The sequence below is a fragment of the Plecotus auritus genome (genome assembly GCF_963455305.1).
Source record: "Plecotus auritus genome assembly, chromosome: 9".
Lineage (NCBI taxonomy): Eukaryota > Metazoa > Chordata > Mammalia > Chiroptera > Vespertilionidae > Plecotus > Plecotus auritus.
Window position 1 is genome coordinate 9,997,339 of NC_137783.1, and position 24,585 is coordinate 10,021,923.

The 24,585-nt window shown below is 45.5% G+C and overlaps 1 protein-coding gene across 18 annotated transcripts in view; it reads left to right on the top strand.

Moving 5' to 3' along the window:
- Nucleotides 1-24,585, top strand: part of ABLIM1 (actin binding LIM protein 1) — a 251,352-nt gene that overhangs the window by 214,173 nt on the left and 12,594 nt on the right. For 5 of the 18 annotated variants that reach the window (XM_080687339.1, XM_080687337.1, XM_080687338.1 and 2 more), the window contains 6 exons: nt 1,300-1,377; nt 2,304-2,459; nt 4,518-4,553; nt 6,760-6,889; nt 18,890-18,937; nt 24,446-24,537. In XM_080687339.1, the coding sequence (XP_080543465.1) occupies nt 1,300-1,377; nt 2,304-2,459; nt 4,518-4,553; nt 6,760-6,889; nt 18,890-18,937; nt 24,446-24,537 (540 nt within the window). Of the gene's footprint in view, nt 1-1,299; nt 1,378-2,303; nt 2,460-4,517; nt 4,554-6,759; nt 6,890-9,288; nt 9,409-17,076; nt 17,182-18,889; nt 18,938-22,147; nt 22,295-24,445; nt 24,538-24,585 lie in introns of all 18 variants that reach the window. The other 13 variants (XM_080687353.1, XM_080687351.1, XM_080687352.1 and 10 more) reach the window with 5 other exon arrangements.

Here is a 24,585-nt window from a genome sequence, read left to right on the forward strand (position 1 = left end):
GGGGGAGGGGGGGGGAGGGTGGCTCTCACCGTTTCAGAGGTGAGTTCTTAGTGATGCCACAGCCTAGTCTTCAGGAGTCCTTTTCACTGAGTGACATTCCTATTCAAGGTGCTAAACAGCAGTAGAAACTTCCCTAACGTAGATCTAGAACTTATCTTCTCCAAGAAAGAACTGCTCGGGAGAGCAGGTCCTCCGAGACCAGGCCTTTTCCAGAAAGGGCCGAGCTGCGGTAGGAGGCAGTGAATCCGGTCCATGCATTCCCCTCCCGCCCCTGTCACCACAGGGTTCTCTAAACATCTGCTCTAAAGAGGAGTTTCTCTTATCTTCCCTAGCGGCTGACCAGTGTAACTGGGCTCAAATATGTCATTAATGTAAGTCAAGTGCCCACACACGGAGTGTTTGTTTAAAAGTAATTAATTCTAGCTCGTTCCCTCAACAAACGTGTGCATCCTCTTTGTACCTGTGCATATACCGTGGAAAAACAAACCCTACGTGGACAGAGATCACAACTAAAGTTAATGAGGAAGTTAGGCATGATGCAAGGAAACGAATAAACATGAAATTATACATTTTATTCATGAAGGAGAAAACGAGAGTGGCACTATGAGAAAATAACCAGAGGAATCAACTCCGGATTGAAAAATCAGGGAGGGCTTCTTTGAGGAGGTGATATTTAAGCTAAGACTGAAGGAGGGGGGGAAATCAACTAAGTAACATTGGGGATCAGGACATTTCAGACGGAGGGAGCAGCAAGGTAAGAGCCCTGAGCAGGGCATGCACCATGGCCTACGAGCGACGGTGTAGGAGAGAACCGCAGGGACCAAATCCTGAGGCCGAGGCGTGTGATTTTGTTCTAAGAGGACACTGAAGCCAGAGCAGGATGGTGATGATCCAAATTATGTTCTTAAAGGTCTCTCGGACCACTGGGCACCAAGTAGATTCAAAAAGAGCAAGAATGAAGGCAGAACCCCACAGAGGAGGACATGGTCGCAGTCGAGATGTGGAGGTGGTGATGGGGGGGAGCGGGGAGGGGTTGTGGCAACGCAGACAGAGAGAAACGAGCTTGCAGGCAGAGCCAGGACCTGTAGGGGACAAGGAAGAGGAGGTAGAAAGCACCCCACCCCGTGCATTTTCACAGCTGACTGCACCAGCTATCCACCTTTCTTTCTAGGTTTTTCAGGAAAGTCACAAATCTTGCCTTTTTGAACCAGTTGGTTTTGAGCAAAGCTTAGGGACTCAGGCCAGTCTTGAGTCTGCAGCCATGGCCTGAACGCTCACACGTCACTGTCTGTTTCACAGCCCACCAGGACTTCGTCCGAAAGCATCTATTCCAGACCAGGCCCCAGCATCCCCGGGTCCCCGGGCCACACTATCTATGTAAGTCTCCGCTTCCGGAAGGGCTTCCGGGACAAGCGCGGTAGCCCGTCCTCATAGTGGGTGGATAATGCAAAATGGAATAATTCAGAATGACTTACGTTTCTGTTCTGAGACCATTTTCACTTTTGTAGATCAGCCTTCTCCTGCAGGAACTTAAATTTATCTGTGAACCTGACCATCCTGAGCTATTAAGTAGATAGTCCATAACATGCAGAAATACGATGCAGGACTTAAAAACGATTGTAGCTTGCAGCTAGATATTTGATATTTGGGAATTAACTATACACTTTTTGTTGTTGTTGTTGTTTGGTTAATCCTCACCTGAGGATATTTTTTCCATTGATTTTTAGAGAATGGAAGGGCGGGAGGGAAAGAGAGACAGAGAGAAACATCAAAATGAGAGAGACACATCATATGGTTGCTTCCACGCGCCCCGACCAGGGCCAGGGATCAAGCCTGCAGCCCAGGCACGTGCCCTTGGCCAGGAATCGAATCTGAGACACTTCGGTGTGCAGGCCAGCGCTCTAACCATTGAGCACACAGGCCAGGGCAAATTATACACTTTATGATGCTGACACTGAGTATTCTTAAATTCTGCCACAAAGGTATTTAAGTATTTAGTTATTGATTAAATATGCAGTTATTGATTTTAGCCAGGTGGGAGTTTTCCATCTCTGGAGTAAAGTTAGGGAATTATCCTGAAGGTGTACAGGCTTCTGTACTTGATGAATTCCATATAGACGTTTTCCCAAGCTTTTGATGACTTCTATTTTTAATGTGAATAATATATAAAGGGCAACTTTCTAGAGGTCACCTGTGCTAAGCTCGGTGTTTTGTTTTTTGTCTATTTTTCACGTTGAAAAGCACAAACAGCAGTTCCCTGGAGGTGAGACGGCAGAGTAACCTTTCTCTCTGCTCTTTGCCAGGCAAAAGTGGACAACGAAATCCTGGATTACAAGGACTTAGCAGCCATTCCCAAGGTCAAGGCAATTTATGATATCGAACGTCCAGATCTTATTACCTATGAGCCTTTCTACACGTCCGGCTATGATGACAAGCAGGAGAGACAGAGCCAGGGGGAGGTAAGAAGTTCCTACAAGTTGTGAGTTGTGCAACAGCGTACGCGTCGTTTGTCATATGTATAAGAACTACCGATTGGAATCCAGGCACATCAGAGGGTCCTTTCGATTGCACACTATTCGCAGCCTTCCATCCCAGGTGCTCTGAGGTCCTCAAAAACCTGTCCTTGGCCTCAGGAGGTTACAGAGAGGCAGGGGAGCAGACCAACCACACGAAAACCAGGTGAAGGATGAGTAAGCGTTCGTATGGGGTGGTAGGATAGAGGAACTGGCCTGCTGAGAAGGAGGCCAGGCTCACAGGGGAGTCTGTGAGCTGCACAGAAAGAATAAGGCAGGGAGGGTCTTCTGGGCAGGGGTGAAGGGGTGGGGAGGTCTGGTCTTGGGGCAAGCTGAACTATATTTATGGGGATCATGAGGAGAGAGAGTACACCCCACAGTTTTGACAGCTGCAGTTTTTAACACAGGGAGATAATTAGAATGTGCAAAAAATAGAAGAATTTCGAGAGAACGGTGCCACAGTATAGTACAGGAGTATGCGCCAGGGTTCTGGAACCAAATCACCCGGTGTAACCTGGGGACTCCACATGCTGGTTGCATGACGTTAGTCATGTGACAGCCATTGTGACCTAGTTTATTCACCTGTACAACAGAGTCTCCCTCAGGGTGACAGTGAGGATTAAATTGACTATCAACTCAAGATTAATATATATATCATATCTAAACAGTTTATTATCTATGAAAGCTCATGTATATGAACTAACCTTTTACAGCAGTTAGCAGAGAGCCAGGCTTGTGGTAAATATTCAGCCGTGACGGTTGTTCCTGTGGTTTGTACCTGTCCCCTAGGAGTTTACTAATGATCTCCCAGCCGACCATCCTGACGCTGGGCCAGCACCACTGAGCCCGGGACACACACACACACACACACACACAACCCGCCCCCGCAGGGCTGGGAGCTTCCTGCTGTCACCTCCTACCCAGGTCTCAGGCTCTGCTGTCTTTCCCGTGGACTAAATTATTTTTCCCTCTAAAGTTGTTTCCCTTTTAGGAAAAAAGAAGAAAAAAAAATAGAAAAAAAGAAAAAAAAAGTTGTTTCCCTTTTATTTTTTAAACTGGAATCATGTATACACTAGTTTGAGTTCACTCAGATATACGTTACTCAAGTTCTGGTCTGAAATCAGCCGTGCAACCAAGGTGAAAACAGACGTAAACTGTCTGTAACATCAATCTTAGATGAGAAAAGGCATGAAAATGGGATTTTGTTTAATTTGTTCACAATTTTAACATAATATTTATTTTGTAACTGTATTTACTTATAGTCCTGTTTCTATTTATTTAGAAATATCGTATTTTGTTCTTTTTTGTTTATTTTCCGATCTGGGTTTTACTCCAAAGGGCAGCTCTGCATTGAACTGGTCCGTTGGGCAGGGAACGTGATATCTGCTTTCATGTAGTGCCATCTAGTGGTCGAATCGGTGTAGCTGCCTCTGCGGCCACTCAAATGCAGCTGTAGGAGCTACTTGATGCTGTATTCCTTCCGTGATTAACACTTCCTTCATAGAACCCTTATACTGCCACTCTAGAAACACGGGAGGGGTAAACTTGAGATTCTGTGTGCCTTAGAAAGCAGGGGGAGGGCGGGGCCTGAAGGTGAATGGTGGTGAGGTTGGCAAGGCCGCGAGGGCAGGATGCCACAGACCTGGTCCTCACACCATTGTATGTGATTTGCTGTGCTTATCACTCAGTGAATAATCATGTTCACTGAATTCTGCAGACACTGTAACTCAGTAGTAAAGAGCACTGGCTGAGCATAGAGGGGGAATAATTCCCATTTGTCTGGCTCAACCACGATGTATTTATCAAAACATGCACCACAGTCACCCGGAAACTGTGTGCCTGCCGAGCCCCACTCTCAGCTCCCTGCATCAGGAACGGGGGCCGGCAAGGGGTGCTGGCGCGTGTACCAGGAATAATGTTTCCAGGTGATGCTGACAAACAACACTAATGAAAACTGACAAGTTAATTAACATAGTGACTTTTAATTCTCTCTTATTCTTCTAGTCTCCAAGGACTTTGTCTCCTACTCCATCCGCAGAAGTAAGTGCCATTCTTGACATTTATAGTGGGTGGAGCAGGGGAGTTACTCGGACCCGTCCTAGGCTAGGATTTGGGGGGAAGGACATTAAATAAAAGAACAGAAAAACTGTGTGTGAGATTATGATGAATGTAGGCCTCCTTGCAGGTAAGATATGACCATAAGACACCGCAGTAAAGTTCTCTTTACATGGAGACCATGGGGTAAAATCACACTGGATTATCCGAAATGGCCAGCAGTGGTCATAGTGTGTCCTATGAACAGCCACCTTCAGAGGAGACCACACCTTTTAGCCTAAAATCGATTATCTTTTCCCCCTTCTCCGGGTAAACAGACTTTCCAGTGGCTGCAGTACCGATCTATAAATTATAACAGCTCCCTCACACTGTACCCCACATCCCAGTTTCGGGAGTTTCTAGGTTTACCCTCCCCCCACATTCACTACCTCCATGGTGACCAGTGGCTTTAGAAGTACTTCCTGTCGTCCCTGCATACTTTTCCTTGGTGGGGTGGCCCTGAGACTGGTGGCCTCAGCTCAGACCAGCCCAGACCTGAGCTTGGTCCAGCACCAAGTCTGCCCCCGCCCTTCCTTTCTTTCTTTTTTTTTTTTTTTTTAAATATTTTATTGATTTTTTACAGAGAGGAAGGGAGAGGGAGAGAGAGTTAGAAACATCAATGAGAGAGAAACATCAATCAGCTGCCTCCTGCACACCCCCTACTGTGGGGATGTGCCCGCAACCAAGGTACATACCCTTGACCGGAATCGAACCCTTGAGTCCGCAGGCCAATGCTCTATCCACTGAGCCAAACCGGTCAGAGCCCAGCCCTTTCTTTCATTGTAGCCATTACAGCTAATAACCAAGGGACTGTGTGTCTACTGTGCTTTCTATTATTTTGCATTTCCTTATGTATCCAATGAGCAAACTCCTCCGGAGGTAGATCTAGCCCCACCTAAAAGTAAAAATAACAGTAAGTAAAATCACTAGTCTTGTCTCAAAGCTAAGCAACTTTCTGGATATCTACCTAAAACTGAACTGATCTTAAGCAATTGCTGTAATTTGATATAGGAAAAACTCTGTAGTATTCTGATGGTCTGTGGCTGCGGCCTATGAATAATCAATTTCTATTAGCATTCTGATCATTACAGCTGAAGTTATGAAGAATTAACTTCTCTTCTTGACCAGTTGCAAGATGCAGGCACATTGTCTGGGGACTTTTTATTTCGTTGCTGTTTTTATTTGATTTATTGTGACAGCCCGTTAGGATCAAGCCAAAGCCTCTTGCCACGTGCTTTCAGATTTCGCGCAGCCATGGGTGCTGAGGTTTTAACATCATCATTGCTCACACACGCTTCCCACCTTCTACTGTGTCAGCAGAAACTTCATGGGCCAACAAATTCCTGAAATGCCCAGCATGCTAACACTCTCCTCGTCCTTTGCACAGTGACATATTATGTTGGTGCGTGGGGCTCTCTGCACTTTACACCTAATATATTATTTTCTAGACTTGGACATGGGTGACATGCTGATGGTGTTATTGTGCCCTCATTTACTTAATTGCTCCCCAACTTGCTGAGCATGTAATACAAAGTTTTCTCCTTAGAAATGGTGGTATTTTAAATATCTTTGCGTAAATTCTAAAGGTCACTTAAAGATCTTTTTTTTATTATTTCCTTGGAATATGTTTCCCAAAGTGGAAAGTAGAATGACTGAGGCCACCACCAGCTTGTTCTCCGGGAAAATCGGCTTAAAATGTCACCAGACGAGTGCTGTGGACATGGTGGGCCGGCAGTCTCTTACCTGCTCGGAAGCCTCTGAAACAAGGGGAAGCAATAGCATGTGTCCCGCCTTCCTTATTGTGCAGGTCCGATGAAACGATGTATGTGAACAAACCTCATAAGCCTAAAAAGCCCAAGACACACGTAGTCATTGGAATTATTCCCTTAGCCCAGAGCTCTGTCAACACTGGAGTCTGTCATGCCTACCTGTCAGAATTGTGCTAAATGCAGGTACTATAGGTCTTGAACAGAAGGCATGATCCACGAGTGCTCGTCTGCATGATGTTTAAGGAGTAGGGCCCTGAAGGGTATCCATGAGCAGGTGGCCCCAGGGGCCCCTGGACAGCTTTCGTGGGACTCGACATCACTTGAACGTGACCGTGGCCCGAGTGCACGCTTTGTGCTCATGCTTTCTCGCTCTGTGTTTCCAGGGGTACCAGGACGCTCGGGACCGGATGATGCACCGGTCCACCAGCCAGGGCTCCATCAACTCCCCCGTGTACAGCCGCCACAGCTACACTCCCACCACGTCCCGCTCTCCCCAGCATTTCCACAGACCTGGTAAGGCCGCTGCTCCCAGGATTCACTCTGTATGATAGTCCGTGTTTCTGGGTGATGCTTTCTCCCCGTCACTGAGAGCTGGCTGCCGAATATGGACCCCTCTCCCAGAAAAACAAACAAAGAAACCTCCTATCGACTATAGTTCGTGTTGCCTCTTTTCTGGAAACAGAGTTTTTTGTGGTTATATCCATTTATTAAATAATTACATTTGGACAGGGAATGGCTGGAAGCCAAGGAGGGTGTTTTGGGGTTTTGTTTTCTTTCCTTTAGTCTTGAAGATCTCACCACTTTTAGACTTCAGTGACGATCTCCAAAAGAAACCACTTTGATGTGCCTCTCAGGCACGTCAGCCTCATCCAAGATCCAGTATTAGCCATTTGTTGGTGGGTTTATCACGTTTCTCTTCTCCAGGCACGTGGTGTTACCAAGCATGCTGGGTAGGCACCTCCTAGAATAAAGTATTGTATACAAGCTCAGGGTTGTATATTACTTTTATGATCCATTCCAGCCCTAAGATTTTGAATCAGACTTGGAAAACATTCGAGATGTAATTGTGAGAGAGAATGTGAAATTGTAACGGGCTGCCGTTGACCTTTACCTGTGCGGAATTTGACCCCCATTAGTGGGTGTCTCATATGGGGAGTAAAAAAAGAATGGGGGATCCCAGCACAGATCCAGAATTCCCAGGAAAGGGATACCCAAAGGAAGACCTGGGCCTTTTGAACAAACTCGTGGTTATTGATGACATGCATCTATGAAAACTTCATTCTAAGTTTCTTGCTTCTACACAGCTGATGAGAACAAACCCCCTTATATGCTAACCTACTTGACAACATAAAACCAAAGGAAATGAATAAAACGTAAAAGGATGGCAATCTTTTCTCAAAAGCCATTGATTTCATGCTATTAGAGGAATGAATTTTTATTATTTGATCCTTCAGTAATGTATAGTTTTTTTTTCTAGACTCAGTGCTTTGTTGAGATACAGTCATATTTAATGAGAATTTTCAGGCAATGAATTCCTTTCTCTTTTCATGTACAAGTATATTCATTTCACGTGTGCCCTGGGCCTGGGTCTGGATGTAAGCCTTTGTCTATCGGCGTGACAAGAAATCCTTTCAGCTGCCACCCTGTGTGTGGGCATGTTGTTGAGGGAGGTCACTGAGACCCCAACCATGACCTTGTCGGAATGACACGGGGCTGCTGGGAGATTGTTCCGGAGCCCTCTGAGGAGTGAGGGAGGGGTCAGTCAGGGGCAGTGCTTCCCTTCAAGGCCATGTCCTGATTGAGCACTCGGAAGTTTTCATCTGTCCCAGGCACAGTTCTAACATCAGTAGCCTTTAGAAATTCCCCCTTCTCAGTATCCCTCCTTCACAGTGTAGGACAGATATGTGATGCCGATGATGAGGGTTTCTAAGCTTTTTTTCAAGGTCTACCCTAGTGAAGTGAAGCTGGTGTAGTTCTGATAGCGTAGCTGTGGTCTGTATAGGGGTGGGGAACGTCCGGCCCGCAGGCCATGTAAGGTTCCCGAAATCATTTGGTCTGGCCTTGCCAAGGCTTTAGGGCGAGTTAATTAAATGTTTGACCAAACAGCAGGCCAATCTTTAAGTCGGTAACTTTGTATGGCCCACGAATGATGTTATAAATATTCACATGGCCCTTGGCAGAAAAAGTTTCCCTTCCCCTGGTAGGTTCCCTTCCCCTAGTAGAGCACCTCAAGTTATCCACTCCGAAGGTCCTAGATGCCAGGTGAGGATGCATGCCCCTGGGCTTAGCTTTAATGTCCATCCTTCTTCCGAGAGAACAGCACTGCCACTACCCGGTTCTCAGGATCCTAAGCAGCTCTTGGACACCCAGGGAACACAGACAGGTGTGGGGTCTTTTTCCTGCGGAAGCAAATAAAATTAGACTTCCGGAGGGGGGCGGCGGGGGGAATGCGCAGCTTAAAAAAAAAGAATCTGCCCCTTACCCATCAGTCCTCCTTTTCAAGGTTCCTGAAATGACTGGCACTTTTTTGACATGTGCTTCCGAGGTTCTGGTTTGTCAGTTGCTTTTTAAAAACAGCTGTTTGGGGTCTAAATGATGTGCCCGGTACTGGCTGACCCATAGCTGGTGGCATCCTAACTGGGGGGGGGGGGGGGGGGGGGGAGGGTCCTGGTGGCCATTCCTTCTCGCTAAGGCCCTTCATTCTCGGAGAGCGCCTCTGTACTAACCTGAGCCTGGGTACCTGCAAATTCCCCCCACTTGCCTTCCTCCTTTTCCAGACTCCTGATGAATGATCTTTATCCCCCCCCCCCCCACCCCACCCCCCCTTGGAATGACGCCCTGTCCCTGCTCCTGTGTTAATTTCTGTTCTTCTCTTCTGTTTCCACTTGCCCGCCCCGCCTCCCTCCGCACAGAGCTGCTGCCTCCTGGTGTGCAGAGGTTGTCCTACCTGCGCACCAGCAGCCTCAGCTCCGCCCACAGCGACTCCCGCCCCAACTCCCCCTTCCGACACCACTTCATTCCCCAGGTCAAAGGTAAGGAGGCCGGCTTCCAGGCAGCACCGCCTGCTGGAGAGTTATTAGCACCCGGGGAGGCTAATAAGGTCCTCTCCTAGGCTTAGCCCGAGCTTCCCCTCGGCATGCCCGCGCGGGTGCCGACCCCGGCAGTGCCTTAGAACTGGCATAGCGCCTCTCGGTAGAGGAGCATGTCACTTCTAAGGGCCCTCGATGAAGAAACAGGAAGTTGGTTTACGACCACAAGATCGAGCTATAACATACATATATTGATATTTTGTTTTTCTGTACCTCAAAAGCAAAATATAATATATAGTTGGGGTATTTGCCTGGTTTTAATATGTGATGTGGCTCAGCAAAACCCAGCTGGATTCAGCAACAGATATTCCAAAGCCGCCCTAATGGTGATGAGCCTCTTAGGAAACCACGTACCGATATTAAAACGTTTGGGCCGTCTAGAATATATCGACGGCGCCGGAACTTAAATGTCTAGGTTGGAGCCGACCGAGTCATCTTCTGTCGGCTTGCCCTGGTTTCTGCATGATGGAGGAGAGAGGCTTTGCCTTCTGAACGCTGTTCCTGTCCCCCATTCCTGCCCGTCCCCCTGGTGGCATTCCCACTGTTTCCTTCATCGTCCTTTATGCTTCTTTTTTTTTTTTTTAACTTTGTGTTGTTGTTTTTTTTATATATATTTTATTGATTTTTTACAGAGAGGAAGGGAGAGGGATAGAGAGTTAGAAACATCGATGAGAGAGGAACATCGATCAGCTGCCTCCTGCACACCCCCTACTGGGGATGCGCCCGCAACCAAGGTACATGCCCTTGACCGGAATCGAACCTGGGACCCTTCAGTCTCCAGGCTGACGCTCTATCCACTGAGCCAAACCGGTTTCGGCATCCTTTATGTTTCTGTAGCAGTCTTCTCCGGGGCTCTGCTCCCCTCCTCCTGCTGGGGGAGCCAAGAGCCCCAGAGGAATAAGGAAATAAACAAGTGTGAGCCGCCCACACGGATGCTAACTTTCCAGAGCCCTGATTTAAACCGGTGAACGTAGCTGAAAGGGGAGGAGCGGGCAAGCACAGGTGTGGTCAGGGGTTTGAGCCGGTCCTAAGGGAGTCTGACCCTGGTTCCAAGCGCTCCTGTCGCTAACGCTTCTGTCGCCTAAACGTTACTGTACCTGAAAGATCGCTCGGGGTTTCGAGCATCTGAGTCCTAAAACACAGATGTGTTGTGCTGATCGGCATGTAGCCATTTTATGTGCACTATTCTGGCATTTTCTGCCGTGAAAATAACATTGCTGACATGCTTATCGAAGACGCACACTACTTGCCATTAACAAAGAGACCCGTCCTTTTTGGTAGATGCCCCACTTTCTAAAATCCTTGACAGATTATTTAAAGTGGTCATTGCTGATATTTTGGAGAGAGAGAGAAGAAACTTTTTTATATAGATGTAAGATGATACTTTAGACAAGTTTATAAAACCATAAGGTATTATTGAAGAAACTTCAAAGATGTATTTTAAAGAGACTTGAATACAGAAGCCCTTGGCCAAATCAAGATTTTGTTGGTTTTTAATACACAAGGGAAAATACATTTTTCATTCACTGAGGTGTAAACGGCCTTGTTTGGTTATGTTTCCTCTTTCAGAAGAGACACTTTCCGTAGAAAGAAAAGGGCTATGTGCCCTGTAAGGTTATCCAAAGTTTGTACAAATAGCACATCACAAAGGATCATATACCTTCTGTCTGTGAGCAGCCTTAGGAGAGATGGGTGGCACACCCATAGGGACACCGGAGTCCTGGGTTGAGTACTCTGTCTGTCACTAGCTAGTGTGGGACCTCGGATGTTGGCTTGACTTTGTGAGTGTTACTTGCTTCACCTGTAAAACCTCTCCTAGGTCAGTAGGGCGTGTGAGGTCAAGTGCCCGAGTGTGTGTAAGCACCAAGCTCTCAGGAGTCTTTGGTGCCCCTCGACATGGTGCTCTGAAGGCACTTCCGTCTTCCTTCCACTCTTCACAGCATCTATGATGTAGGCCCAGAACAGAGATGGAGAGCTGAGGCCCTGGGTCGGCGACCCAGCCTGGGGCTCACAGCCAGGAAGTGAGAGCTCCCGACCAGACCCCAGGCCTTCCCATCCCTCATTCAGATGAGGTGTGTGCATTTCAGTACAAAATAGACATGGAGTTTAATATTTAAAGCAAACTCTTATTGTCCACCTCTTCTTAACTAGGAAATTGAATTCTTTTTTTTTTTAAACATATTTTATTGATTTTTTACAGAGAGGAAGGGAGAGGGATAGAGAGTCAGAAACATCGATGAGAGAGAAACATCGATCAGCCGCCTCCTGCACACCCCCTACTGGGGATGTGCCCGCAACCAAGGTACATGCCCTTGGCCAGAATCGAACCTGGGACCCTTCAGTCCACAGGCTGACGCTCTATCCACTGAGCCAAACCGGTTTCGGCAGAAAATTGAATTCTTATTGAGAGCAAGACAGACAGCTACTTCAGTCATGTACATTACAAAATTAGCAATTTTTTACTTTTTAATAGAAGTATCAACTGGTTCTAAAAATTACAGCACCTCTGTGTGTCTAAGTGGTGCTTTATTTAAAAACATGGATATACTTTCTTTTCTGTGTTCAGTCTGAATTTGAAGTTTTTGACACAGGTATTACGGATTTAAATGATAAACAACATTAGGCTAAGGGGGGTTAGCATGACCCTGACCCTAATAATCTCCCACTTTCTTTTCACCGCACATATACCTGCAGCTTGTTCATATGACATAGTTTATAGAAAATAAACTAACATATAAAATGTAAAATATAATGTACAACACAGTATATGCTCAATTTTAAAAGTACATGAGCTTTTTCCTGAACTACAAAATGAACCTTGGAGAATCTGTATAGTAACTAGATTGCTTTAAAAGCCTGGCATCGTTGCATGGCTAAATGCTGATTCTCCAGAGAATTACTTCTTGGTTGTTAGGAAAAACATCTATCCATTCACGTGGAAGGCCTCGCCAGCTTTTGGAAATTCCCACATGGAGGGAACTTATGGCCATTGGAGAAGCACGTGGGCAGAGTACCCCATGGCCCTTCATTTGATTGGTTACTTTTCCTCTTCGAGCCTGTGTTGTGGTCTCAGGGGAGTTTTGAAAACAAATGTCAGCTGGAGAGCTTGAGGCCCCCGGGGTAGGATGACCATCTGAGGAACGTGCAGCTAGAAGGGAGGGGCCCTTCACTCTGGCAGCCTGAAGCCCAGGCCCCCATTGCCCAAGCCCACTTCCTGGTCCTTATTTCTCATGCATGTGGCCCGGGCCCCGGGGTCTGTGGAGCTGAGGATGCCTGCATGGGTGTAAAGCTGAGCTGCACATCACAGGCTGGCTCTGTTTCACTGGCTTCCCCATCCACTTCCTGTAGCCTCTGTCTTGTTTTCCGGTGTGTCTTTTTTTCTGTTTTCTGACCTTCCTTGCAGCCTCATTCTGGTATGTCATTGTTGGATCATTTGGGCAAGTGCATGCCTGGAGATTTGGAATTTTCACTCTGTTTTGGGATCTGTTTGTGCTGTGCTTTCTGAGTTTCTCTTCCCTCCCTTTGAAATACTGTTAGATATTATGTTCTGTGCCCATGAAATATGTCAATCAGATGAGTGGCTCTGGTTCAGATCGGTATTGGACATTTGCCGAAGGGAACTCTGACACTATTGAAGCTTTAGACAGGAACTAGCGATCCTGAAACTGGCATGAAATTCTAGATGCTGCCAACTTTCAGGTCCCCTCACAATGCTCATTTCTGTTTTGGAATATGAGCCCTTAGAGCCCAGGAAGCTAGGCGTGCGCCCACGGGTTCCACGGCAGACACAAGCACGGCCACGTCAATCAGTACGTGTCTTAGAATCTGTCACTAGACGCACAGGCTGCGAAAAAGCATGGACGTGAGGACTGAGCTTTTGAGTTTGTTAAATGAGTAGGGTGAGAATTCTGCAACTGAATGATCTTCCAAGGACTAAAAAAATGGCTTCCTTGGTTGACATGGAAGGAGCTAAAACTGAAGGCCAAGAAATGTATCTGTGTTCCTACAGTAGTGTCTCCTCACTAAGAACTTAGACTGAGCCAGCACAAGGATTCGTGTGAAGGAACAAAATGGCTGCAGTGTGCTGTGTACAATATTATGTGATAAATACACTATTACATTATTTGTCAACAATGCCTTCACTCTGGGCTGATAGGTGATGATAATGATGATGATGATACCTTCATATACGCTATTTTATCTGCTGCCTCATACATTACTTACATAATAACCTTTTAGGGCCTCATCAGTTATTTCCTTCCAGGATAGAGTTAAAAGTTTTATCACTTAAAGGAAGGGTATTTAACCTAGCAAAGATGGAAACAGACCTCATCTTGAGAATATTTCTTTTTCTTTGAAAATGACAAAAGTTTGTCATGCCTTTGGTATTCCAAGGGCGAAGCATGTGGTACCTAGCAGTGTTATGTATGCTGAGCCTTTATTCCAATGAGCCCTCATAACGTGAGGAAATCATATTGTACAGAATCGCTCAGATGGGCATGTTGCTGAGTCTCTCTTTACCTTGCTTTAAACTTTTGTGGGAGTTCTGTTTTATTTATATATTTTTATTGATTTCAGAGAGGAAGGGAGAGGAAGAGAGAGATAGAAAATCCATGATGAGAGAGAATCATTGATTGGCTGCCTCCTGCACACCCCCTACTGGGGATCAAGCCCACAACTGGGCACGTGCCCTTGACCAGAATCGAACCTGGGACCCTTCAGTCTGCAGGCCAATGCTCTATCCACTGAACCAAACCAGCTAGGGCTGTGGGAGGTGTTAAATGATTATATATAGAGTTAAATCTACTTACAAAGACTTGAACACATGAGGGCTTTTTCTAGGAACTAGAAAGGTCAATGGTTGCTGAAGATATGCAGCCAAATAAAGAACTGTGCCCAACTGGTGCCAGCGTTCGGCTGGAATGCACCCCTGGGAGTTCAGAGAGTTGTGGGCCACATCCGAGAACAGATGGGCTTCTGCAACCACTTGCCAGCAGAGCACCTTCATGAAGGAAAGATGTTTACTAGTCGGGCAAATGCCAGTTCCAAAAACCTTAAACCCTGTGTCCTGTACATGCAGGTATTTGTGGGTGCACATGACTCTGTCTAATAATTATCAGAACAAATGTCATGGTGTTTCTTCTGATTGGACATGATAGCCCACACCTGCGCAAATATTTCCCTGAAATGGCTGAGGCTAGAGGTGGAGGGTGCAGGGCAGGAGCAGTGGGGCTCAGAAGCAATAGCACCCCGTGTGTAGGGTCTGCAGAATGAGACACCAACCTCAAAGAAAGCAAGAAACTTGAGTGTCTCTAGAACATCTTTGGAGAAGAGCCCACAAGAAGTATTCTGTTTTTCAATGATGGGCCCCTCTTCTGAATAATCCCTAATGTTTAGAGGAGTCCAGAATTCCCCTGAAATGAAACGATTAAGTTGGGGTTATTGAGGATCGGCTGTAATGGGAACGTTATAAAAACGGGGTGTGATGGTGATCCCATCGCTGCCTTTAATGAAGAGAAAGATGGTGCAGGGGTGCTTACCGCATGGGGCCATGAAGAGCTGGCGGGTTAGTTCGTTGGCCTCCTTCAGTCATTCATTCACAGACATTTACTGGGCACACTCTCTGGCCAGGTGCTGTGCTGAGCACACAGATGAATGAGACCAAGTTCTCATTCTTCCCTAGATTTAAAGGAGGGTTTTCTTCTAAACATAAAGCATAGTCTCCCTCCCTGCTTGCTTCTACCGGTGTTAATTATACTCTTTTTTTTTTTCAGACATGAACCGGTTACTTCTTTTTAGGAGAGTGATAGTAAATGAGATAGCATTTTTTGAAATGAGTTTTTGAATAGATCGCAGTTTAGAGCGAAGCGTCATAATTTTTAGAAGCTAACATCCGACTTAAGTAGTAAAATCTAATTATAATAGATTGGGAGGTAGATGCTTAAGTGACTTGAGGCGGGGGGGGGGGGGCGGGGGGAGTGCGTGGAGAGACAAGTTTCAGAATATAATAACCAAAAACTTAGAATATTGATTTGAGCCAGTTAAATTCAGGTTTCATACCTGAAAATCGTACTGTCCATTTGGTACAGACCTGTGTTCTGGTGACCTAAAATTACACATATTGAGAGATTAAAACTATGAAATGTGTTGTGTTGAAACTCCAGCAGTCGGCATCTTTCATTTTCTGCTGGCCAGATTTAGAACAGTTTGACCTACCCGAGGAAACTGGCTCTTGTACATCTAAAATTAGAACCATGTTATATGTCAACCATGTCTCCTTTTTAAAAAAAAAATTAAAAAGGTGGTGGGAAAAAATCAGCTCTTGCTATATTTTTAAAAAACCTATGATTTATTTTAAGTTGTCATCATTAGATAAATTGATCTTCATCAAAATTTAAAACTTTTGCTTTAAAGGTCACTGTCAAGAAAGTAAAAGGCAACCCACAGGATGGGAGACAGTTCTCCGTCCACCCCTGCAGTTCGCGTGGTCAGCAGGGAGGACAGAGGCAGTGGTAGCACTCAGGGCTACTGCGGCCTCGCCCAGCGTCCTCTCCACACCCCTCCCCATTCTCCTCCAAAACCACCACGCTTTCCAGCCAGCGGCCAGTCCTGTTGCTCCCGCCCACCGTGCCCTTCCATGCCTCCTTCCTTAGGATGCTCCAGCCTTCTGAAATCTGAGCGTCCCCACCCTCTGCCCACTACCCACCTGGCGAGCGTACTCTGCCCTGTCCCGCGCAATTCTCATATCTTTCTGTCGCTTTCCTGAGGCATTGACGGTGCGCACCTTTGTGTTACAATTTTTCATATGCCTCTGGATACTGTGGCAAGGTATTATAAATGTGTGTCTTAAGTCTGACTCCTTAGGTAGACTCTGGGCCCCTGGAGGGCAGGGACTGAATCTCCTTCATCTACTTACCCTCGCTCATGTCTCAGCGCCCAGCCATCCCAGGGGCTCAGTCGGTATTTCACGGATGCAGTCATTAGAGTGGGTGGTGCCTCATCTTTGTAGAGAAAGATGGAGAGAGGTACCTCCAGGACCTGGAAGGAAGGGGCCTGGCTCGTCTGGTGTATTTCAAAGAGGAAACAGAAACACGCTGCAGTGAAGGCACCCAGGTTGCTCAGGGGAAGGCCTGGGTGACCACACAGGCTCCCAGACGTAGCCTTCGTCCAGAGAAACGCCGTCCAGCCACCGGCCTCCGCCATCACGCCCGGAAGGCTTGTATTTGGGTTGCCTATCCCACTCCTTCACACGCTTGGGATCTAGCAACTGGTCCTGAACCATTAGCCAGTGCCTTTCCATTCCTCGTACCGAGCGCCCCGTCCGATCAGCGCCCTGCCTGCTCACAGCCTCAGCCACACGCCCTGGATGACGCGCCTCGCTGCTAGCTGCTTTCCCGCCGTTACCTGAACTCAGACCTCTCTTGCGGAAAACTAACCCTCATCCCCCCCTTTGCCAGCCACGTTGCTACGTTGAGTTTGTTTCTTTCGTTCCTCCTTTTTTTTTGATGTACCTCCTCCCCATTGGTGGTTTTGAAGTTTTATTACGCTCGCTCGGTTTCCTTTATTGCTGTCCCTCCTCTCATTTTGTTTTCTCCATTCTTCTCATTGGAGGCAATGAGCCGTCCAGCGGCCGGAACTCCCCTCTCCCCCACCGGCCAGACAGCCGCCCTCTCACTCCAACTTACGCTCAGGCCCCTAAACATTTCCATGTTCCAGGTAGGAGCTGACACGGTCTATGTCATGGTGTCCTGTCGCAGTGTAGAATGTAGCCTTGTCACCACTGTCTCGTCTCCATTGCTCATGCTCTTTACATTGGGATGTACAGTTGACAAACCCTAAATTGCAGGATCTGACCCTAGGAGGCCTTTCAAAAATGTTCTATGTGAAACGCCAGGATGATATCGAAAGGCTAAGTTTTCCCACGTTATTTTTGTAGGGGTGTGGGAGGCGGAGAGTGAAGGGATGAGGGTTTGAGTTGTGTTGTTTTTACTAAAAATTTAATTTCACCTTTTTATCAGCGGCTCCTTAGATGTCACTCTGTGGCTTGGTGTCATTGACTAATTAGCGCAAGGGCGATGCAGTGACCTTCTCATTCTAAAGATGGAACCACAGCCACACGCAGAGTGCCTTTGTTTTTCCTGTGTCTCCCACGTGGAGACTCTTCCCTTGGACTTTTCTGAGCGGAGCAAAATGGTCTCTCTGCAGCGTCTCCCTCACTCACCACCCCCAGAGCCCGCAAAGGTATCTTGCAATTTAGGCGTGGTGCTGGCAGCTTCGCTCTGTAGTCCAGCACCTGCTGTCACAGCACGAATCGTCAGCTGCCACCCGGAACCGGGAGAATCAGAACCCACCAGCATCGCCATGTGGAGGCTCAGCTCCATTTGGAAAGGCAAGATTGGCCATCCGAAGTCACGGCGTCATTTTGCCATGGGAAGACGTTGTGTTGCTTCTTTTAGTTCCTGAAAGTGGTTGAATACGTGATCCACTATGTTCGTGCTAGTATACATATTTGGAATCTGAAATCGGTTTTTTCCTTTTGCAATCCAAACTGACCTAGTAAAGCAGACGAAACTTCATTGAGATTCATTCCACTAAGCAAGGATTGCCTTTTTTAAAAGTTTCATTGAACCTTGAAAATCAATTTTTTGGGGATTTGGTGCTTTTTTGTGTTTTTTGTTTTGTTTTGTTTTGTTCTTTTTGCATGAAGAATGCCCCACCAAGATACAGTGCCCAGGGTTCTGAAGAAACAAAGCTTTTGACATTTCCTGAGTATTTGTGCTCAAAGTGAAATGGCAGCATAATTAAATGGGGTCCTGTGTGTAAATATGTGAATAATATTTGGCATCTCAGTCTTTAAAAAAAAAAAAATTGGCCTACAGAAGTTAGGAGTTAGGCAAACATCCTGGTAGTACATCGACTAGTTTTGCCCCTAAAAAGGGTTTCTGTGTTTAAAGAAATTACTCTTTTAATTTTTCTACATTGCTTTCCACTGTCCCATTCATTAGTTGAGAAGTAAATTGAGCCACTGGTAGCTACTGGGAGCTCAATTTCTAGACAGTAGCATTTTGGGGATTTTCCCCAAACTGGTTATGTCTTCCTCACCGTAGAGTACTCCACTGCTTGCATTTCTTCCTGTTTTAGTCCTACTTTTAGTGAAATGTGTATTGGAAATAAATGGTTCATGAATTAATGACATCTCTATATATGCTAAAATGTATTACAAAGGATTTCATATCACTTGTAGCAATTCGCTCATTCCTGTGATTTCTGCTTCCAGTAACACCACTCTTTGTAATACAAAAGTTGACCGTCTGGGTTATATTTGTTCAAGAGTCTTCCGTTTGGTTTGCCTCTTGGTTGTTCTGTTTTTCCCATCGCGGAACTGGTTCCCATAATCACACACCTTTGCTTTTCATTTCCACAGATCAAGGAATCAACATTTACCGAAAACCACCCATCTACAAACAGCATGGTAAAACCCGCTTTCCTCCGCGTTAGCTTTTAAGTAGCAGCATCCGCTGAACTTCTCTTTGCTGTCCTCTGAAAGGCTTATCAGCTGCTGCTTTTGAGAATCAAACCGGGGTGCCCAGCGAATTGTGCCTTGATGTCCTCCTGAGATGCAAACATTGTGAAATTGGGGTTTGCAGCGGGAGGAGGCTTAGCGTGGGCAGGACGCTCCTCGCTCATTTCTGAGCCCATCTAACCATGTATCGCGCCCTTCATTGAGAAGGGGTAGGACTAGCCACACAATGACTCACAAACACCCTAACAAGACATGTTCGTTTTTTCTCTGCCATTTAATAATTTAGCCAGCCTCTATAACTACTTTGATCCGCTTACAATTTAACTAATTAAAACGAATGCAAGCCAGTTTTCCGGGAAAATGAATTGGACGAAGCCCATATCAGCTTGGCTGTCCAGTTCCCCAGTTTCTTCTGTAGCATGAAGACATCTGTGCCCGGTGATGGAGTGGATGGGACACACGCTGACGCAGAGTCCTGGCCCTCGTCCCAGCTCCTCACCTCAGTGGCTCTGTGACTTAGGTTGTCATGGACGTAATGCCTCTGTCCCTCCATTTTCTCAAATCTGTGAGTTAGACTAGTTTGTCCGCGAAATGCCTGCAGACCAAGAATCACTGCTGTGGGTTTAGACTGGTGCTTTCCTTGTCTGGGAATATCGAATTTTGAAGCCCAGGAAATCACCTCGCTCTGTGTAAATCGCATTTCCCCCGCCCTGATTAGGTCTCTCAAGATTTATCTGCCACGAATCTTTGTGAATGGATTCCTCTAAAGCCAAGATCAGTCTTTGATTTCAGAAAATTAGACACAAATTGTGCCTGGAAATTTGAAGGCTGCCTTTCAAAGGTAGTTGACATGAATGAGTCCTTAAGGATTAGGATGACACGAAAAGCAAACAAAGTCAAAAAAGCACAGGGGGACATATTTAGGCCTCCATTCTTGGGGGGAAAGAGAATGTATGTATCGTAACGTTTGTGGGATTATGACTTTCTTCTTCATTCTGTTTTTTTATTTAAGATTTTACACCACGTGCTTGCTTTTTTAAGTCTGTTAACATTGTTTTTGTTTTTGTTTTGTTTATGGTTTAATGTCTTGTCACCCACTCATTAACATGTGAATGTTTACTGACTTCACCAATTCTAATGAGTAAGTACTGTTTGAAGTCATGCTTTTTTTTTCCCCCAAAGTTAAGAATAAGATTCTCAGTTAGATTTATCAATTTAGAGTCTTTTTAAATACTGGAATCTTTAGGCCCTGCTTCTCTAAACAAAAATAATCCAATGATTAAGACTAAAGATGGAATAGTATTAGATGATTTATTTGGAAGGGATTAATTGGCTTCTTTTCTTGAAATTTACTTTGCCTTTCCTCTTTTCTTTCAGACCGTTGTAATTAATTAATTAATTAGAGTAGCACACCCCAAGCAGACCGTTGTAATTAATTAATTAATTAGAGTAGCACATCCCAAAGGACCTTCTGCAGAACAGGCAGTCCATGCAATAGAAACGGGGGTCCTACCGAAACCTGGTGTCTGCCCCGGTGCATTTGGAAAATGCGAGGTTTAGAGGAAAGCACGCCTTTTTTTTTTTTTAATACAAAACTTAGCCTTTACTGCGCTAACACATTTTGTTCTTCTTTATGCAGTGATTTCCAACCTGATTTTTTTTTTTTTTTTTTGAATCATGAAGTTAATGATTCAAGGAAACACTGTTCCAAGCCTAGCCAAGGCCTTGTTCCTTATTATTGCAAAGGACGACCTCGGTCAAGTCACTTAAGCAAATTGAGACCTAGAAGTTTTCAATAAGAATGAGGACTGGGAGCTGAAGATTCAAAGAATTATATCCAGATTCAAAAAGCTGTGAGCCCTGGGAGAGAGGAAGTTTTATTTAAAGCAACATAAATATTTTTAAATGTTTAGTAACATCCCAGGTCACTTGGCAGAAGTAGGACCGGAGCATTTCTCCCGGTTTGCTGGGCTCCATCTCTGATTAGATTTGGGGCTCTAAGCCGACAACGCTTCCTCTAAGCAGAGCCATTAAGAGCCCTGTGCAGGCCTGCTGCTGCCAGTCTGGCCCCTGTGTTTTAAAGTTGGGTATTCACTTGTGTGTGCAGACCCTCGGACAAAACAGTGACATAGTCACTGCGCTAGTTCCTGCAAGCTGAAAGTGGGTTTTCCCACGTCCGTTTCTCCTGGGACTCAAGGACCCATGTGCAGAATGCCCCAAAACAATGTTTATCCACTTTCACAGCTGATAGCTCAGTTTTGAAAATTATAACTGCCTTTATCATTATTCAGAGTGCATGTATACATTTGTGGGGGACTCCCCATATAGTATAGAAGTATTACAATGAACTGGAGCAGTATATTTGTGGCTAAGAAGCCAAAAGACAAAGCCAGCCAGCCCGCTTATGATTAACAACTACAGCCAAATGACAGTATCATGCTTTTAACTCAGCTCTTTAATGTCAAGTGACTTAATTCAGATGTCTAATTGCTCTAGGAGTTTGTCCCAATAGAAATTTCTAGGATGATGGGAATGTTCTATAAATGTTCTATAATAGGCACTAATCACATGTGGCTATTGAGCACTTAAAATTTGCAACCGAGGAACTAAATTTTAGTTTAATAATTTTTTTCCCATTTAATTTATTTTTAATCCTCACCCGAGGATATTTTCCCATTGATTTTTAGGGAGAGTGGGAGAGTCAGGGAAAGACAGAGAGAAATATCGATGTGAGAGAAGCACATCGATTGGTTGCCTCCTGCACGAGCCCCGACCAGGGTCCAGGCCGGGGAGGAGCCTGCAACGGAGGTATGTGCCCTTGACTGGAATCGAAGCCAGGACCCTTTGGTCCACAGGCCGATGCTCTATCCATTGAGCCAAACCGGCTAGGGCTAAGTTTATTAATTTCATGTAAATTGCCACGTGTTGCTAGTATTGGATAGCAGGCTCCAGAGCAGATGTAGAACAGGTGTAAAATGAAGCTTTGTTTCTGGGAGCATCCGATGAGCCGAGCTGTCACTGACCGGGTGATGGATTGATCATGACAATAAGCAAAGCTGTCTGGAGTGGAAACCTTTGGCAGAGAACAAGACCCTGTGAGTGGGTTGACCACCACGGCCTTGCAGACCGGTAGCTAAGCTCCCCCCTGATTCCGCCTAGATGCAGCTGCCTTGGCAGCCCAGAGCAAGTCTGCAGAAGACATCATCAAGTTTTCCAAGTTCCCAGCAGCGCAGGCGCCAGACCCCAGCGAGATCCCAAAGATTGAGACGGACCATTGGCCTGGTCCCCCCTCACTTGCCGCCGTAGGTATGCGACTGTTACAGCTAAGCCAAATGGACAGGTTGCTAGGAGATCTCAAAGTGCAATGCTTAAGAATATGCAAGGTCTTTAAGAAAAGAACGACCAAGAAGAGGTAGAATAGCGGGAAGAACTAATGCGGTATTAATGTGTGTGCAAAATGCTTCCAAGCTACCAACACCCATCACCAGAGCCTTACTCTAACCAAATCACCAAGATGCAGAACTGGTCTAAAACAGATGATGCACACGGACCCTCAGAGTCATTACTGCTGAGTTGGTAACTCTTTTGAATGCCACTGACTCAAAGCCCTTTGGCAAGAGCATTGTTCTATATAATTAGAAGTTAGCTGGCGAGTTAACTGAGGGTCCATAGAAGCATGGCTTCTTTCAAATTTGTTTCAGACAATTTCTGCTTGTAATTGCAGTTCTCTTAACAGCTAATCTTAACCCTGAAGCACTTTCACTTTTCTTACGAGATCACGTTCTCCATTTCTAAGGAGGGCTACTACAGAGTTACACGCGTTCTGAAATTACGTGTGTAAAGTTACGTGATTTTACATCCATCATTTCCATGATCCTGTGCTCCGATGTCACATTTCAGCTGTTTCATTCTTTGCTTTGAACCTCAAATGTATGCTTTAGAATTGTGTCTGTGTCTTTCTTTACTGTTTTGTCAGCAGTGAAATCACTTGGCCTAAAAAGTGATATTACGCAAACTCAGACGCTAATACTAAAAGTTGAGTGAGTTGGACTTGCAAATGTAACTATCTTATCACATTTCTGTTGACAACCTAAAAGGCCTTCAATTTTCCAAAATTTCCAAATTGTTTTCCTTGTGCTATTTTTTTTTTATCAGTTTACTTTTGGAATAACTTTTACAAGCACTATCTGTAGATTTTAAAGCAATTTATATGTATAGAAATAGTCGAAGGAAATCCATCTTGGGTTCATCACTCACAAGTATCCTCTACATGATGTTGCCTTGAGATATATCTGATTCTTGCAAACTTGTGTTTATTCATTTTTATCAATATGAAGAGAGAATAGTCACCTTGACTTTCATGATTTTAGGAACTAAGAGCCAATCCTATCAGCTTTTCTCTGCCAGGCAGTTCATGGGGCCCTTGAGGTTCCCAGTTCAGTCACGTTGCTTAGTGGGGTCTTTACCACAGCCCGATCCAAAGGGGCCAGGAGAATTAACATTTTGTTGTTGAAACTGACATCCCTAAATAGTTTAAAGCTCTTTGGGGTTCCAAAACAAAGGCAATTTCTGGCCCATTAATCAAAATAAGAAAAACTGAGACAAATAAGGTCTGTTTTGATTAGATTAGCAAGCTTTCCTGTTTCCTCCCACAGTCAGATTAATCCAAGGAAAAACACTCATTATCTTAATTTTCCAACCATTTAGACAGATTCTTCCTTTCCACCCTCTGTCTCCCTTTATCAGGAAGCTTAAAAATTGTACATGACTTGCTATACTGTACCAGAGGAAGTCACTTTTTAGCTCTATTGCTGTAGTGAAAGTTTTTATTGAGTTTTGATCAGTAGAAAGCTTTTTTATAATCACTTTTCCAAGGTCTGAGAAAAAGTAAGCATTAGAGACCCATCCCTAAATAAAAAGCATACTTATTATTGAGTTTATTAAGGGTAGAAGACAGGGTGATGTTATTATGGCAACCTATCTAGTCAGCAGAAGAGGGAACTATAAGATTTTAAACCTTGTCATCAAAGAGTGACTATTTAAAAACATGTGGATGAATTTAGATGTCTCTCTATTTGAAAATTGACTTCAGGGACATCAAAATAAGTGTAGATGGTCCGCCCACTTACTACCAAGAGCTCTAACCAGGGAGGACTTAGACCCCATCGCAGTGGCAAACCCGAGCTTTAATTGAGCAGACCAATTATCAGGAGGCCCAAATCCAGGCTTCACCGGATCCCACGTTCAACCCGCTTGTCAAACAGACGCGCTGTCTCGAGAAAGCAGCCAAGTAGCGCTGAGTTGGCGGTAGGCTCCTTTTTCTCCTGGTGCTGTTCACTCATGGTCAAGACCACTGCCGACCTTGGCGGCCTGGCCAGTTGAGCCCGGGTGGACTAGTCCCGTCCGATGCCCCTGCCGTGCGGCTAATGTGAGAAGTTGTCTTTGCTGTGGAATTAGGAGCTGACATGAGACGCAGATCTAGTGGCAGAGAGGAGGACGATGAGGAACTCCTGAGACGCCGGCAGCTTCAGGAAGAGCAGTTAATGAAGGTTGGTCCTTAAACTACTTCGCTGCGGTCTTCTAGTCAGTTCTCTCCC